The sequence below is a fragment of the Melospiza georgiana genome, chromosome 11 (genome assembly GCF_028018845.1).
Source record: "Melospiza georgiana isolate bMelGeo1 chromosome 11, bMelGeo1.pri, whole genome shotgun sequence".
Lineage (NCBI taxonomy): Eukaryota > Metazoa > Chordata > Aves > Passeriformes > Passerellidae > Melospiza > Melospiza georgiana.
In genome coordinates this window covers 5,780,004-5,795,772 of record NC_080440.1, presented here as the reverse complement: position 1 = coordinate 5,795,772, position 15,769 = coordinate 5,780,004, and the positions used below count along the sequence as shown (strand labels likewise).

At 43.6% G+C, this 15,769-nt stretch overlaps 1 protein-coding gene across 1 annotated transcript in view; it reads left to right on the top strand.

Annotated features, from left to right (window-relative positions):
- SLC25A26 (solute carrier family 25 member 26) overlaps window positions 1-15,769 on the top strand; it is an 81,418-nt gene that overhangs the window by 51,405 nt on the left and 14,244 nt on the right. Inside the window, exon 6 of the mRNA XM_058031917.1 lies at window positions 4,907-4,951. Coding sequence (XP_057887900.1) covers window positions 4,907-4,951 — 45 coding nt within the window. The remainder of the gene's footprint in view (window positions 1-4,906; window positions 4,952-15,769) is intronic.

Here is a 15,769-nt window from a genome sequence, read left to right as displayed (position 1 = left end):
TTAACAGAGATCTTTAACTCTAGTGGACTGACAGGGTTGTTTTATTCTGCTTTAATTTGAACCTATTAAAAAACCCTTCTATCCTTTATAAAGAAGGTAGAAAAAAAAGGGATTGTAAAAGGGACTTAGGTAGAGGGGAGTTTGTTCTGAAATTTGCTGTGTATGTATCCTTAGGAAATAGTGTATTTTTGCTGTACAGAAGTGGCTTATTAGACTTGTCTTTGCAATTACAGCAGAGAAGGCACAGTTTGGCACAGCAGCTCAGTACTCATAAATACAGATTGGACAGTGATGGCCCCTCTGTCCCTGTCCTGGTGACTGCAGGTGACAGGTTGGGTGCAAGTTTGAGAGCTGCCCCTCGATGATGAAATGGGTTCTCCCTGAATGAGCAGATGTTCTTGCTGCTGTCCTTTGTGACATTCATCCTCTAAAATCCCCTTCAGAAGTGTTTGCTTTCCTCCCATTGCTGTTAATGTAGGGAACAGTGGGGTGTGGGTGAGAGCAGTTCCTGGGATGGAGGTGCATTTTCAGTGGCACTGAGAAAGCTCCTACAAGGTGAGCCTGTTCCTCCTCTGGCTGTTTATGCCAACCTCTCCTCCAGTATTTACTCTAAAGTTTATAAAAATAGATAAAGTCTTCTGGAGAGCAAAGCCTGCTGAACTGGGGACAGGGAAAACCTGAATAAACAAACATGTGCCACAGATTAGTAAGAACATCTGTAGGTTTTATATTGTTTTGAGAACACATACCACAATTTTTCAATTCTTGTGCTTTTCTAGTTTCTCCCTTTCTTTCTGTCTCTGTCTTTTCTTCTTCTTTTTAAATATATTGCTAATAAAGGTTGGAGGTAGGAAGCACAGCTGGACTCTGCATGACATGCCACTGTTTAATTTCTAGCTCGGAGGATGAGAAGAAGAGTAGTTTTATTGTATCCTAGAAGAGAATAAAGCCACATGCAAATTCCAGCCATAGACATCTGTTTCCTCTTTGTGTGAAAGAATTCTCATATTTGGAAGGGAATCCCAGTTCTGAAGGGGCTGATGAGGTTTTGATTTTTTTTTCTTTTGGTTCTCTCCCCCATTCTTTGCCACTCCTTCAGCTTGCTGCCCTTGCACTGGCTGCTGTTTTCCTCAGCTTGCAATTTACCATCAGATATCAACTGGGTGAATTTTCAGTGTTATAGATACACAGTACTTTAAAGCGTTGTGTTGTAGTTGCAAAGAGCTTTATTAAGTTCCTCCTTAAATTTCTTTTATTTAATTAAACAGTATTTGGTGGGAGGACTTTTGCTCTGTCATCAATCTTCAGTACTTACAGGTTGGTATTTTTCTTTGGAAGCGAGATGTGTCTGCTGCTCTGGTGGGGAAGTGCAGCTATTTCTAAAAGTAACTTGTTAAACAGAATAATTTAAAATTCTTTGTATCAGGGGAATTAAGTAGATGTGTAGAAATAAGCATCTGCAAAGTTCATTACCTTAACTTAGGCATCAGGTGCTAAGGACTGCAGGGACCAGAGTAAATGATAATTTCACTAACCTATAAAACATTTTAGAATAATTATTTGCAGCTGTCTGGGGGCTTTAAATTTGCCTTTTGTGTGTGTTTAAGGGTTGACTCTGATGAACAAACAGCATAGTTATATAACATTAGGCCAGACATGAGAACTGGTACTCTCTGTCTATTTTATATTAATGTCAAATGAGAGGTTGCTGGAACTTGCCAGGGTTTCATATTTGCTGGCAGCAAGTTACCCACATGTGTGGACCACATTTTCATTGTTGCCTTAGCCTATTTCAGGCAGAAATATCTCTGCCTAACAGGGTGTGATTCTGTTCATTGCTGAAGAGCTTTTCTTTCAAGAAGAAGCAAAGTACAAAAAGGAATGAAATGCTGTAAGTGTTCAAATTCAGAAGTGTCCCCAGACTGCAGGATTTTGTCACGTCTGCCGTGGAGGAAGAATAAAGGGCAAGAAGCCATCTGAAGGCTTTTCATGAGCTACCCTCACAGGGCTATTTCTTTTTGCATATATTAATGCTACTTTTGGGTGTGGGCTGTTTAGTCTGGTCTCTTAGGGAGATGAGGCTTATGCAAGCAGGGTGTTTGCACACATGGACACACAGCAGCCTGCACGGACCTTCCACAGCTTGGCCACGGAAATGTGGCACAAGGGCAGAGGCTGCAAGGATAAACAGGAGTTCTGATAACCGTCTTAAGGGGAAAATAAAGGTGATTAAAGGGTTTGAGGGAAGGTTTTCAATAGGAGCTGAGCTTTCAACAAGGGCTGTGGAATAGATCTGGAGAAGAAATGTGATGGAGGTCCCTGTCATGGGAAGATTGCTGAAGGCGGCTTGGAAATGGTTTGGCTTCAGAGAATCCGATGACAAAACCCAAATCCACAGGAAGACAGAGTCCCTTTCATTGCAATACCCATGAAATTGCTTGTGTGGGTTTTGTTTTTTAGTCAGGATGTCAGACAGGATCCAAAGGGTGACTGCAATAAATGTAGGGCATCTCTTTAGGATCTTCTTAGTGCAGCAAAGATTCTGCTGCCCTGCTTGGTGGTGGTGGTGCTTCCTATTTTGTTTGTGTTTTGCAAGTCTTTAAACTCCAGTAAAAGCGTGACTTATGAATGTTTGAATGTTTAGAGCCTTATCCTGCAGCCCTGCTAGATAGGAGGGAGCCCAGTGGCTGTGCAGGTCACCCTGGCACACATCTGAAACCTGCATCCCATGGGACACCTGGGGAAAAGGGAAACCCATAATCCCCATCCAGCCCCGAGCAGGACACGGAAAGCAAACACCACCAACACTGAAAATCAAACAGCACTTGTGAACAAGTTTCCCCTTTGATTGAAATGCTTCTAGCTAAGTAGATATAAAGGGGATTATGTCACAAGCTTCCCTTGTTGTCTTATTAACAGCTGCTTAATTTTACCACTCATTCACGAGCATAAAAAAAGCAAAACTTGGAGGCTGTGTTTGAAAGCTTGTTTTGTTTGGTGTACAGCTGGATACAGAGCATTTCCTTTTCTCTTTTTTAATAAATTTGAAGCAAATGTATTGGTTATTGTTACTTATTTTTTCCCTAATTTTTTGGTCTAGATCATAGAAGATTATGTTACTTTTCATTTTACATTACAAAGAAATCATTCCATATAATTTCAGTTCAACAATGCTGCAGTAGCATGTGGGTGTGTATATATCTTCTCATAAATATATTACCACACATTACTGTCAAAGAGCTGGGCTTTTTCACCCAGTATTAAAAATGAAATTTAATTGCTACACTAGAGTTTCAAGACCCTGATAAATAAGAGCCATGTCTGACCTTTATTTGGGGCTCTGAGATGCCACCAGGGATATTGCTCGTTGTCCAAGATGACAAACTTCCTCTGAGATTTCAGTTTGTCAGCTCAATGTACAGCAGTGACATTGATTTCTTCTCACTGCCATTTCCTGCCTGAATAGATAACAAATTTTCTGTGGCAGGTGTCTGTCAAGTCTAGTTTTGCCTGGCAGATTAACTTAATAGACTCATTTATTAATCATTACTTGCAGCACAGAGAAGCAGACAATACTCTTTGTCTCCTGTGATGTTGAATGGCTGTTCCATTTCAGATTCCTTTGTGTAGCCTGAATTTGGGTTTAATAAGCCATTCATATCTCTAGTGAACGTTTTTAACCTGACATCACTCAGAGCAAAGATATCTGCATTAAATAAGCATGGTCCATTTTGTGTATCTACTCCTTTTCATGGTGAAAGATGTGTAAGTGCTTTCTGAGACTAAATAATTTGATATATGAACTGCCAAATCAGCCTAAACAAGGGGAGAAGTTAAGAAGGATAAAAGTAGAAGAAAACAGGTTGTTGGAGGAAGATTGGAGCCTGGGGTTGACTGGCTAACAAAGCAGAGATAATGCAGCTTTAGGAAGGCACAAAGCAGACCTGCAGATACAGCTGTAGGGTGATCCTAGGACAGGCCATTGCTTTTCTGGACACCATTTCCTCTGAAATATCCTGATATTCAGCTTGGAGATAGCAAAGGCAGAGTTGGTACCAGAGGTAGGTGTTAGACAGGACTTCTCTGAGTGGTGAAGGACAAGGAAGAATTCAGTGGAGGGCTTTGCAAAGGAGGAAATACAGTAGAAGGTATAACCTTGGAAAGGGATGTCTCTTGTTGCACAGGGCTTCAGTGTGTTCACAGTGCAAAATGAGTGATGAGCTGAGTTTCTTATCAGGGCAGGATCTGTAAAGGACATGGAAATGCCTGTGCACTCCAGGGACAGGAGGCAGCAGGAATGAGCCTAGGCGGAGATGCAGAGATGCTGCTGGACAGGAGAACCCTGTGTCACAGGCAGAGAACCACCAAGCTTCTCCCTTTTAGCTGGACTGTGCTAGCTTCTCACAACCTGCCTTTAGTTCTGGTTCATGGGAGATCATGGGACATGTTCAGGAAGGTTTCTGCAGCTGATGCCCAAGGGCACAGCCCTGGTTGCAGCACAAGAGCTCATAATCTCTGAGTCTGCACTGCTGAGGATGTTTTCTGCCAAGCTGTGCTCCTGGCCTTGGGAACGTGTTTCTTGAACCATCCTTATGGCTTTCTTGGCTGGCTGACAAACCCAGAATGTCCCTGCACTAGATCACACTGCTTATTGCACTTTTAGGCCACCCTGGTAACAATACATTAACCTCTCAGCAGGGAATGTGATAAACAAAGTAAAACTGCTTTAGTGGAACCAGTCATTTAATGGCAGCGTACATAAAGTGTCCGTAAAGATTTGTAAGCTGCAGTTCACTGGCAGAACAATAACTGTTCCTAATTTAGCCAGTTGAGGAACATGCTAACCCAATTTACTTTGGTAACATAATGTTGTTGTTCTTTTTTTTTTCTTTTCCCACCTCTCCAGATTCCTTTCTCTCTGGTGCAGTTTCCCCTCTGGGAGTCCTTAAAGGTAAGTTCTCTTTTAGTGATGGAAATATAAGTTATACATTTTGCAAAGGTTTTCCATGGTAACTTACCTAACTCCATTATTGTGATTTTGGGTGTGTTCAAGAATCAGTAATTATGTGCCAACTTACCTGTGCATGAGAAGATCATATGCCTGAATATCTGAAAAATAACAGAGAATATCTAACCACTGATCTATGGCATGCAGGCTAGATTTTACTCCCAGAATGCCAGAAATTTTATCTTCAGCTCTAACATTTTTAACTGCTTAAAAAGAGTGGGAGCCACTTTGTGTTGTGTGACTTCTTTTTTTTTAAAATTTATTTTATTTTAATATTTTTAGTGTTTTGGTCTTCATGGTAAAAGGAAATTGCAAATGAGAAAACTTTTTCAGCTTGGGTTTTGTAAACATCACTGCAAAGATATTTTGATTGGCTGTATGTACTTTATTTTAAGGTCATTTAAAGAAGGTGTCAATGATGATGTTTTAATAGTGCAGTTATTACCATGGTCAGAGATAGGATCTAGATTTTTGAGTGGAGAGTTGGATTGGAAGGTGTAATTTCTTCTCTGTATGTCCTTGAACTCACTGCAAAAAGTGCAAGGAAGGGTTTTTCGAGTACTTGGAGGTCATGGGGTGGAAGCACAGAGAATTATTGCAGATCATTAAAAACATTGTAGTAAAATATATTTATAAAAGAGGAACTGGAGAGAGAAACTTTCTTCCTGGTAGGAATGCTGGACTCCTGAGCAAGCTCAGCAGAGACCCAGAGTGGGACCTTGTGTGCTGGACTGGGACTGCAGTTTGTCCTCTTGCTGTGTGTCTGTAGCTGGGCCTGTTTGGGGAGGACAAGCCCACAGAGTGAATATTTGCATGTAGAGGCTGCAGGGAGTTCAGTTTAAAGGTGAATCCACAGGCAGGAGGAGCATGAAAACCATCGAGAGCTTTGGCAGCAGTGAGGATTCTGTGGGTGCTCCATGAGCTCAGCCTGCTGTGGGGTCTGGGTCTCATCCCACTGCTCAGGGGAGCTGGGGCTGCCTTTTTAGGAATCTGCCTCCCTGGCAGTGTCCAGGAATGGTTTTTGTAAACTCCTCAGTGGTGCTGGCCCAGCCTGCTGGTGGTTACTGCAGCAGGCATGTGTGGGAGCAAGAGGTGGCAGTGCTTTATAAGTGTGGTGTCCATGCCAAAACCACATAAACCAGCACCATCATGGAGCTGTTTGCAGAATGTAAAGTTGTTTTAACTAATGTCCACCTAGCTGTGACAGTAAAATGTATTGTTTACATTACAGGCTTTAAAGAAGACAGTTTGAATTTAGCTAACTGCAGGAATGAGTCACTCAGGATGAGGCATCATGTTTAATCTCAGGAGGTCAGTGCAGATCTGAAGAGAAACAAAACTTGTTCCACAAACCTGTTGCATTATATTCTTCTGATGTGAAGTCAGGAGTAGAAAACTGCAAAAATTAGTCTGGCACACTCAGTTGCTTTGGCTCAGCACAGGGAGAGAGCTCAGGGTCTGTCGTATCAAAGCCAGGCAGTGAAAGCAGAATACATTGTGTTTATCTGAGGGAAGCTCTTAAAAATTGTCCTGACAGTATAACAAAGGACAAAAATCATTATGGTCCCATCAAGAGGATAAATGTGGCCAGTAACATCACTGGAGTGTGGCTGAGGGTGTTGGGCTCTTCACCTTCTCATGGGTGCACATGAACAGACAGTAATTGCAAAGAAATAGAAATGCAAAGGACAAGAGAAAAATGGCACAAAGCCTGAACAGAAAAGAGCTATTGAGATGATGCCTGAGGGACTGCTCTGCACTGGATTAATAGGATTACTTGAGAAAGTAACTGTGGGAGCAGTTGTGTATGATGTGTGTGGGCCATCTCACTGAGGAGAGTAGAACAAGACCTGTGGCTGTGTCATATTTAAAACCATTACTGTGAAGTGACATAAGCTGATGGAAGAGACTCAGTCCTGATTCCATGAACAAGGTAATCACCATAAAAATAAGGAAAATCATTCCACTGTGAAAGGATAGTTAGAGAGGCACGTGGAAGAAGGAGAGGTTCCTTTTCTTTCAGATGTGTGCTGACTGCAGCCAGCAGCAGGGTGTTAAGCTTAAAGAAGCCTAATAAAGGCTTGTCATAGGTAGCAAATGGTGTATTTCTATACCCCATTTTCTCTGTCTGCTTTACTCCAAGCTGCTCTGGTTATTCCTTATGCTTTAGTCACAGAATTTACATGCACAGTTTTCTCCTGTCCGTGAATGTGCACCAGCTGTCCCCTGTGAGAGCTGCATTCCAGGCGCTGGGCTATGTTAAAAGAAGAGAGAACATTGTATAATTACTGAACTATAATGTTACCTTGGCTGTGGGCGCTGGCAAAGGGAGGATTGCAGTAATTAGCAAGAAACAGAAACTGCTTCAAATACTGGCATTACTGATAGTGACTCAGGTGAACACACAATTTAGGAACAGGCAATAGACTCCTTCCTTAGTTCACAATGACTCAAGAAACAACAGTGAAGAAATTATGATGCTTTCAATTTAAAAAAGTTTTTTTTTCTTTTATTAAAAATATTTTTATTTAGGTAGCATCCACTGTGCTTAATGTCCTTTCTCTTCCCAATTCTCCGTTTTTCCATATTTTGTTGGAGGCACAGATGATTGCTATCAACCAAAGGAGTGAAGGAAACTGCTATGGTGTATCAGATTTCAGGACCCTCACCAGCTAGGATGACTTAGTGTAGCTCTTTCCTGTCTCTTTAGTCCAAGCCTTACAGGTAAAACAGTCTTGAATTCTTCTCAGAGTTCAGGGGAAGAAAGGATGTTACAAATTTTATTCACTTTCTGCTACACCAATGCTCAGAAGAGCACCGTGGCTGAATATTACTGTGACAGTTTGGTCAGGTTTGGATTCTTTTATGTGGGGTTAATGCTTCTGATCCCATCTCAAAGCCAGGCGGCCCTGAAGAAAGGCAACAGAGCATAGATGTGGTGTCTTTCCCAAATACCAGCCAAGCACACAGCCTTCCATATTAGTTCAGGTTTTGGAATTGATGTTGTAAGATACAGTCCCGTTGTTTGCTGCCCTGGAATTTCCAGGGTGCCTCAGTGAGTTGCTTTGGAAATACCATATGTGTGTTCCTTACTGTGTGAATTTCACACTGTGGGCTCTGTGTTTGGCATGAAATTGTTGTGGGTTACAGGAGCCTGGTGCAGCTCCTGTGCTCACCCTGCTGCCAGGGCTGTGCAGTCTCTGCGCCCATCCCTTCTGTCTTGTCTTTTATTCTCTTCTGTTCAGACATTTTATTCAGTGCTTATAATCATCATATCTGAGTTCCTACCAGCAGCAGCAGTGATTTATCATTTGTTTCATGTTTTAATCCTTCTAGTTTAGAACTAACTGAGAAAAAAGACAACTTTCAGTTCTGCTGAGGGGCTATTACAGACATACAGGGCATCAGGTGTTTTGGGGTTTTTTTGCAATAAAATAGCATTTTAAAACGCTACAGAAACATTTGAGTCCAGAAACATCTTGTCAAAAAAGCCTGTTTCTTAGGGCTCAGTGGCAATGGTCAGGTCCCTCAGAGAACAGTGCTGTAAGATAAACCCTTCCCAGGTGAAACAAGACTCAGTCCTCCTGGGTTTTAAGTTTCTGCATGTTGGCTGTGCTTCAGAGCCTCTGAGAGTTACTCAAATGCAGCTGCACATGGAGAATGGTCTCTTTATAGAGCAAATGTATTGCGTGTCTGCAGAAAAGGCTTTGGTAGCCAGGGAGGAGGGAAGGAGCAGGCAGGACAGGAGGACACAGGTGTCAAATGAGTTGACTTGAAAAACAAAGGGGTTTTTGTTTGTTTAGTTGGTGGATTTTTTTAAGGGAAACAAACCTGCTATCCTGGGAACCTTTTGTCTTTGTCATTAGACAGGTCTGACTCTTAAGATGAGACACTTGGACATTGCTAGGACTGTGGAACATCAGGATCAGCCAGTTCTGTCCCTACAAACCCAACCTCTCTGGGAGGGCAGGCACACACTGTGCTGCTCTGCTGGCCCAGGAGCTTCAGAGAAAGATAAAAATCTTCAAGTGACCGTGCTCGAGGTGATGTCTGACTCTTCTGGCACTCAACAGGGCCAGGATTTCCCTCTCTGAATGCTGAGCAAAGTTTAGGGCTCTCAGACTTTCTGCAGTTCTAGTAAGCCCAGAAAGGTTTTTTGTCACTGATTTTAGCAATAAAATAATTTTCTCAAATCTGTAGGTGTCACTAATTAAAAGGTGTTACACAAAAAGAGAATGGGGAGAGTCCAGCTGTTCTCCTGGGAGTCTGAGCAGGATCAGAAAATTGGTTGGGTCAGAACAGGAGTTCCGTGGGTTGGTTCTGAGCTGGTTTCTGGCCACACAATGGAGAGCAAGTTTGGGATTAGGCCCTTTGTTTTCTGTTCAGGTGCAGCTGTGACTGTAGGCACAAGGCACTTGTGTGGAGGGGAATGTGCTGGTGAACTGAACCATGGATATAGAGGGGAAATGCACATGGGCTCATTTGCTTGGTTCCCTTGGCTCCCTCTCCAGAGAGCTCAGCTGCTGAGGGCTGGGGTGGGCAGCAGAGAGTGTGAACTGATTTTAGGGTCAGCTTTAGCTGATTTATCTGATTTAGCTCAGCCTTGCTCTTGGTCGTAATTGTGGATGGATTTTGAGACACATCCTGAAGCTTGCTGTGCAAAGACTGCTTGGTGGTGGCTTTCAGTGGAGAGTGAACACTCTAACCTTGGTTAAAGCTTATTGCACCTGATTTTTAAAGTTAACAAGAATGAAAGGTTTACAGAATACTTCTGCCCAGGCAGCTGGGGTTCTCAGCAGTAATATGTGTTTATAACTCCACCATTGAATCCATAAACCGCATGCTATTTCCCTCCTAAAATTTACAGTCAGATCTGTTGCTGCTTAACAGGGCAAGTAGAAAATAGAGGCGTGTAGCCAAACTGGGCCCTAAATGGCTCTTTCCCTGCCCTACAGGTAGGTGACCATTTTCCCTTTTTCCTGGAGAAGCAGTCTAGTATTTCTTTCCTCTGTGCTCAGCTGCATGTAAGTCAAGAGCAAATGAAAGCCAGGCCCAGCTTTAAAGCCATTTCCTCCCAGGCAGTGCAGTAAGTGTTCTACCATGCCTTGCTCCCTCTTGGACTAACAGTTGGGCTGATTTTGGGATTAAATCCTCGTGGTTAAATAGCACTGAGTGCCATTTGCTGAGGTGCTGAATCAGGAGAGCAGCCTTGCACAGGATGCTGGGGGTGGGATGTAACATGCCCATGCCATGAGCAGAGCTGCTGCATTTTTCTCACAAAGGAACAATGCACCCAACAGCTGTTGAGCAAACAGCCCTGGCTTTATTGCTGCCACAATAAGTGTCATTCACACCATCCTGGGGCACAGCCCGAGGAATGCTGCTCACCATCTGCACCAAAGGCAGAGAAACAAATGCAGGCCTTGCTCACAGCACTGCAGGCACGTTTGGGAAAAGTCAGATGGCCTTGGATCATCAATACAGCATTTCAACAGAGCAGAGGAAAACAGGCTCACACAGTCTGCAGATACAGAGCCAGATTGTGATGCCCTCTTGGGCATGGCCAGGCCACAAGAGGTTCTCTAGAAGTTGCTAAGCTTGCCAGTGACATCTGGGGATGTCTGAATATTGAAGGTTTGATTTGGACACTGGTTATTTGCTGAAGAATCTTAGCAGATTTATGGAATTCTTCCATGTAATTTATTCACACACACCTACAAAGCACAGATCTATTAGGTAAGAGCAGTGCAGGTGCTCAAGAAAAACCCTGCTGGCTCTAAAGTGGTTTTTCAGAAGTGCATTTTCCCTCCCCATCTGTCCCTTTGTGCCATGGAAACTGAGTGTGGCTGTTCTGCCTTGCCATGGGAACACAGCTTCGAAGAACATTTCCTTTAACCAGGCTTTTAGCACATCCATTTTGATTTACATCCAAATGGGTCACAGACATCAATGCAGTATTATATGGGCAGAAAAAGGGAATGAAATGCTTTTAACATGAAAAATATGCTCTTGCATATAGGCCAACTTTTGTTCTCTTTCAATTTATCTAGGATTTGGGTGGGTTTAATTCTAGGACTGAATTCAGTACTGGCATAAGTGAGCACAACTCCATTAGTGCAAATGGAGTCTCAGCATTTATGTCAACAGTGAACTTAGATCATTGAATTTTTCCCATGTTTGGGCTTGCATGTTTCCTGCAGGATAATATACACATGTACTTGCCCATATGCTGCACATATGCACATAAAAAATCCACTGAGGAGGACATTTGGCTCTTTGCTCCATGTTGACTTTCTGTACAGAAACAGCAATCAACTTGTGAAGTTTTTGCTTCTCCTGTAGCCAATGTGCCATGCATCTGTAAGGGTCAGCCATGCAGAATGCCACGTTGTGAGCAAAATCCCTAGCAGGAAAGGCAAACATGAAAATTGCTTTTCTTTCCTCAGTCTGCAGGACCTCACATGCACACAGATCCACGTGATTCATTTGTACTGATTTTTTTTCTCCCCTGTTACCATGAAGTTGAACACTGTTGTGAACAGAGGGGCACACAGAGATACTATAGATACTTATCATTGGAATGAATTGTAATATTTATTCAGCTGCAGGCCTCAAGTGTGGTGTATGCCATGAGTTCTGCTTGAAGGATAGCAAGGCCAAGGCAGAGATGTCTTATTCTCTGCAATGCTTCCTGCAGCATTGGTGCTGTTGGGTTGGTCATCAGCTTTGAGAGGTGTGGGTATTGCATTTTCCTGGGTTACCAAACTTTAGGTGTCCTGAATATAGACCATGACCTGGCTGTGTAGGGAACACAAAGCTGACAGCTGATTTTTTGCACAAACTTTTACTATAAATGATTGGCAAAGGTGACAGGCATGCACAGGTAAGAGTTGTGTGCACTGGTCAAAGGTTATTTGCCATCTGGAGGCCAGGTGTCCTCAGCACTGAGGAGTCCATATTTGTGGGCACCAAGTACTTCCCCCACTATTTAAAAGCAGAGGTAATATTTTGGTAATATTTTCCTTATTTTTAAAATTTTTTTTAGATTGAGGGGCCTTTGGTATACCTTGAGAATGACTTTTCCACTGCTCACTCTGCCTAACAAAATGAGATGTCCTTGTTTTCTCAGTATCAAAAGAACTAAATAACATTTGTGCTGAGAATTCGGGTACACTGGCCTATGGAGCAGGATGAAATGGGATCTCTAGGAAGAAAAGTAGGGCTCTGCCCACATATAAAACTTGACCCTTCTCTGTGAACATTATCCCTGTGGATAATTGGAAATATGCAGTCAGGCTTCCTGCTGTGTGCCATCCCCTGAGGCCACACCCGCTGGATTGCTTTACACGGTGCAGCAATGCACAGCCAGATTTACATATATATCACAGAAAAGTGTTTACAAAAAAAATTACCATGTGATTGAGCTGGGAAGCTGCAGAGGGCCCCAACTGTATGAGTTTCCATGCACTTCAGCCAGAAGATTTATTTCCAATTTGTTATTCATAAGGGAAGAGAGAGAGAGATTGGGATGGGGTCCTTTGAAGTGGAAAACAAAGTCTTCTATTCAGCCTTCAGCTTAATAGAATACACATGACACAGGCTTGGCATGGCGGCCCTTTCATGTAATGTGCTTCCTGTCATTCTGCTTCCCTGGGCCATGAGTGCTAGTGGGAATAGGGACTGCCCTGGAAAAGCCAGGTTGTCCCCTGCAGCCTTCTGCTCAGGAGCACAGTGTGAGCAGGTAGGAGCCTTTTTGGTGCTGGCAGTGGGGGACCCAGGCTGAGCCAGCTGCTGCAGTCGTGTTGCTCGTAATTCGCGGCTTGTTTCATCCTGCAGGAGCACATGGAGACAGAGCAGTGTCCTTGGGGCTTCTGCAGGCTTTACATGGGCACTTGTGCCCTGCTTTGGAGCCTCTGAGCTGTGCCCCTTGGGCTCTGAGCTCTGCCTGAGCTCTCCCCATTATCCCCCTTAGTGGAAGGCTGTTCTGCTTCTGTGCAGCATCCAGGATGGCAGAGTGTGCCCTGAGCACTGTACCACTGCAATAACCAGCAATTTTATTCAAAGTCAGTGTTTTAGGCAGATGTGGATCCTCTGTTTCTTTCCAGGAAGGCCCTGGTTTTATAGTAATCTACAAACCCCTAACAGTTTCTGTGCTTTGCCCTGTTTTAATGGTATTAAAACCTGCTCAAAGGGCAAGTGTTTTTGAAGGACTTACAGGCCTGACTTACCAGCCCTGTCAATTAGTTGGCCCATGGGCTATGAGAGAAAACATGTGTGACCTCCAGCACGTCATCCTGGCCCACAGCATCGTGTGGTGAGAAAGAATTTGGACAGGAGTCCTGCCCAGGTCCTCTTGGCCCTGTGACACTTGTTCCTCTTGGCTTCCTCCAGGATCGTGTCATCGTGCCCCGCTTCCCTCTTGCTCTTCTGCATGTTCAGGTTTGGAGCTCTGGGTGAATCACCGAAATTGGAGATGGAAAGAAACACATGAAGTCATCTCATCCTGCCCTTGCCAGTGCAGGATTATTCCCCACAGTTCAGCCTTGAGTGCCTTCTCCAGTCTATTTTTAAATGACTCAAAGGAGAGGGCTTTCCTCTCCTCCCTGGGGAGGCTGGCTCCGTGGTTCAGTAGACCTCACTGTTGGGGAATTTGCTTCCTGTTCTCCAGCCTCAATTCTCCTTTTCCCTAATTTAATTGAACTATTCCTGGCTCCACCCTTTTAAAGCATTTTCCATCTTGCATGACTGTTGCAAATACCTGTTGTCAATTTGCAGGCGTAATGGATGGGAGTTCATCACTGTTTGCCTTGCTTGGCAGAGGCTCTTTGTGCAGAGCTGCCCTGGGCAGCCAGGCTTTATCACAAACTAGATTTTAGAGCTACATGCCAAGAAATCAGAACGACCTTTTCCTTCTTCTTCTTTGGACAATGACATTAACATAAAACCCCATCATGACTGAGAATGGGCTGGGCTTCTGGCAAAGCCATGAATGTATTAATGGGCTGGTTTTCCTCTTAGTCCTCCAGCAGCTCTTCCACAGTGCATTTTTACATGGCAGCAGTAACTGCTCTGAGTTCTTGGGCTTAGCTGTAGATGTACAGATGTTTGTAGAATGTGTAAAAAAACCCCAACAATAATTCTGTTTCTATCAAAAGAAAGCTGTGGCTCCAGAAGCTCAGTTTTTAAACTCTGGCTTTCAAGTCAAAGTTTCTTAAGCACCTGAAGTGTTTTGCAGATGGGTGCTGAAGGTGGGATTTATGCTTTGAGAGTACCCAGATGCTCTGGACGGTAGTTTGTCTAGGGGAGTGTGTCCTTCTTCCATCAGGACTGAGTTGCACGAGAACTGTATGTCCAAAGACTGTAAGTTATTCCAGAAAAGCATATTATGGTTTTGAAGAATTATGAATCCCTATTTATTTATTTATGAAATGAAAATCAGTTTCTGCTGTGGGTGATGGCAGAATAGCAGCCCATACCAAAAACACCAGGAAAAGAATGGCTAGCATTAGAGAGGCTGGAACCCCTCTAGTGCTTTCGTACAGCAGAGCTGCAGCTATTTAGCTGTGGCAGGGTACCAAACAACATTGTGGCTGGCCATTGTTGCTTGAACAGTTTGATTTTTAAAACATTCAGCTGAAATATAACCGCCAGCCAAACTGGAAGGAGCAAGTCACGAGGACAGCATGTTAAATGAAGAGTCAGCAAACGAGAGCAGAGCTTTCCTGCTCCAGTGGGAAGTGGCTGCACTGCAGACCAGGAGCCCAGGAGCAATAATCTCAGCCTAGCACTGCTATCCAGTTGCTTCTAAGAAAATTTTACAGAAGTAATATGACTTTAAAAAGAAGGAGAATGCCACAGCTATAAAATAAAATTGCTGATTTCTCTGCGGTGGGCCTCAGAAGGGCTGTGGATCCCATCCCTTTTTGCTCAGTGCTGATCCTCACATCATAAACCAGAAACCTCTCCTCCAGAGCTTCCAAAGTTGTGTTTCAGGAGATGAGGACGAGGATGGAGCAGGGTGCAGGAGGGGAGAGCACAGTGACTGCAGCAGCCAGGGAAAACCCCCCTGAACAGACACTGCCCTTGGCTGCTGATACTGCCAGGGCTCATCAAATTGTGTGATGTGACTTGAGAGGTGCTTTTGGAAGGCACTGTTCTTGCTGGGGCATTAAAAGTGTGTGTTTAAATGCTGCTGTGAGGAAATGGATGGGAGCAGGGTGTGTGGAGAGGAGGGTGTGTGGTCCCTAGCAATGCCAAGTGAAAAACAGAGACACACCTGCTTTGGGGTATAATGGGAGTGATAAGAGTAATTTCTTAATGGTGGGGTTTTTTTGGGGAGTGTGAGGGGAAGGGTTGGTTTAAGAAATGTAGGGGAGCAAACAGGATTTGTGTCTTGTGGAAGCTCATTTTAAATGGGAGCCTTTTGTACATCTGGGCTGAGCTGATATTGGTTCTTGCATGCCGCCCTCACGCTCAGTGTTTTGCTTTGTGCTGTTTTATCTGCCAAAAAGAAAATAAATTCACAAAATATTTGCAAAGTTGCATGGCCACAGGCTTAAATACATACATATGAATTCCCTGAAAGCAATTTGCTTCAAGCCCTCCTCAGTTCCAGACGTCTTTCTCACTCCATCTGCTTGTTCAAGTACACAAGTTCCTTGGGAAAAATCACTTATTACATCACTCAAAAATGCCACAAAAATAGCTTTTCACTTAAGTTCCCATCCTCAGAGTTAACTCACATGGGGATCAGATAGATTC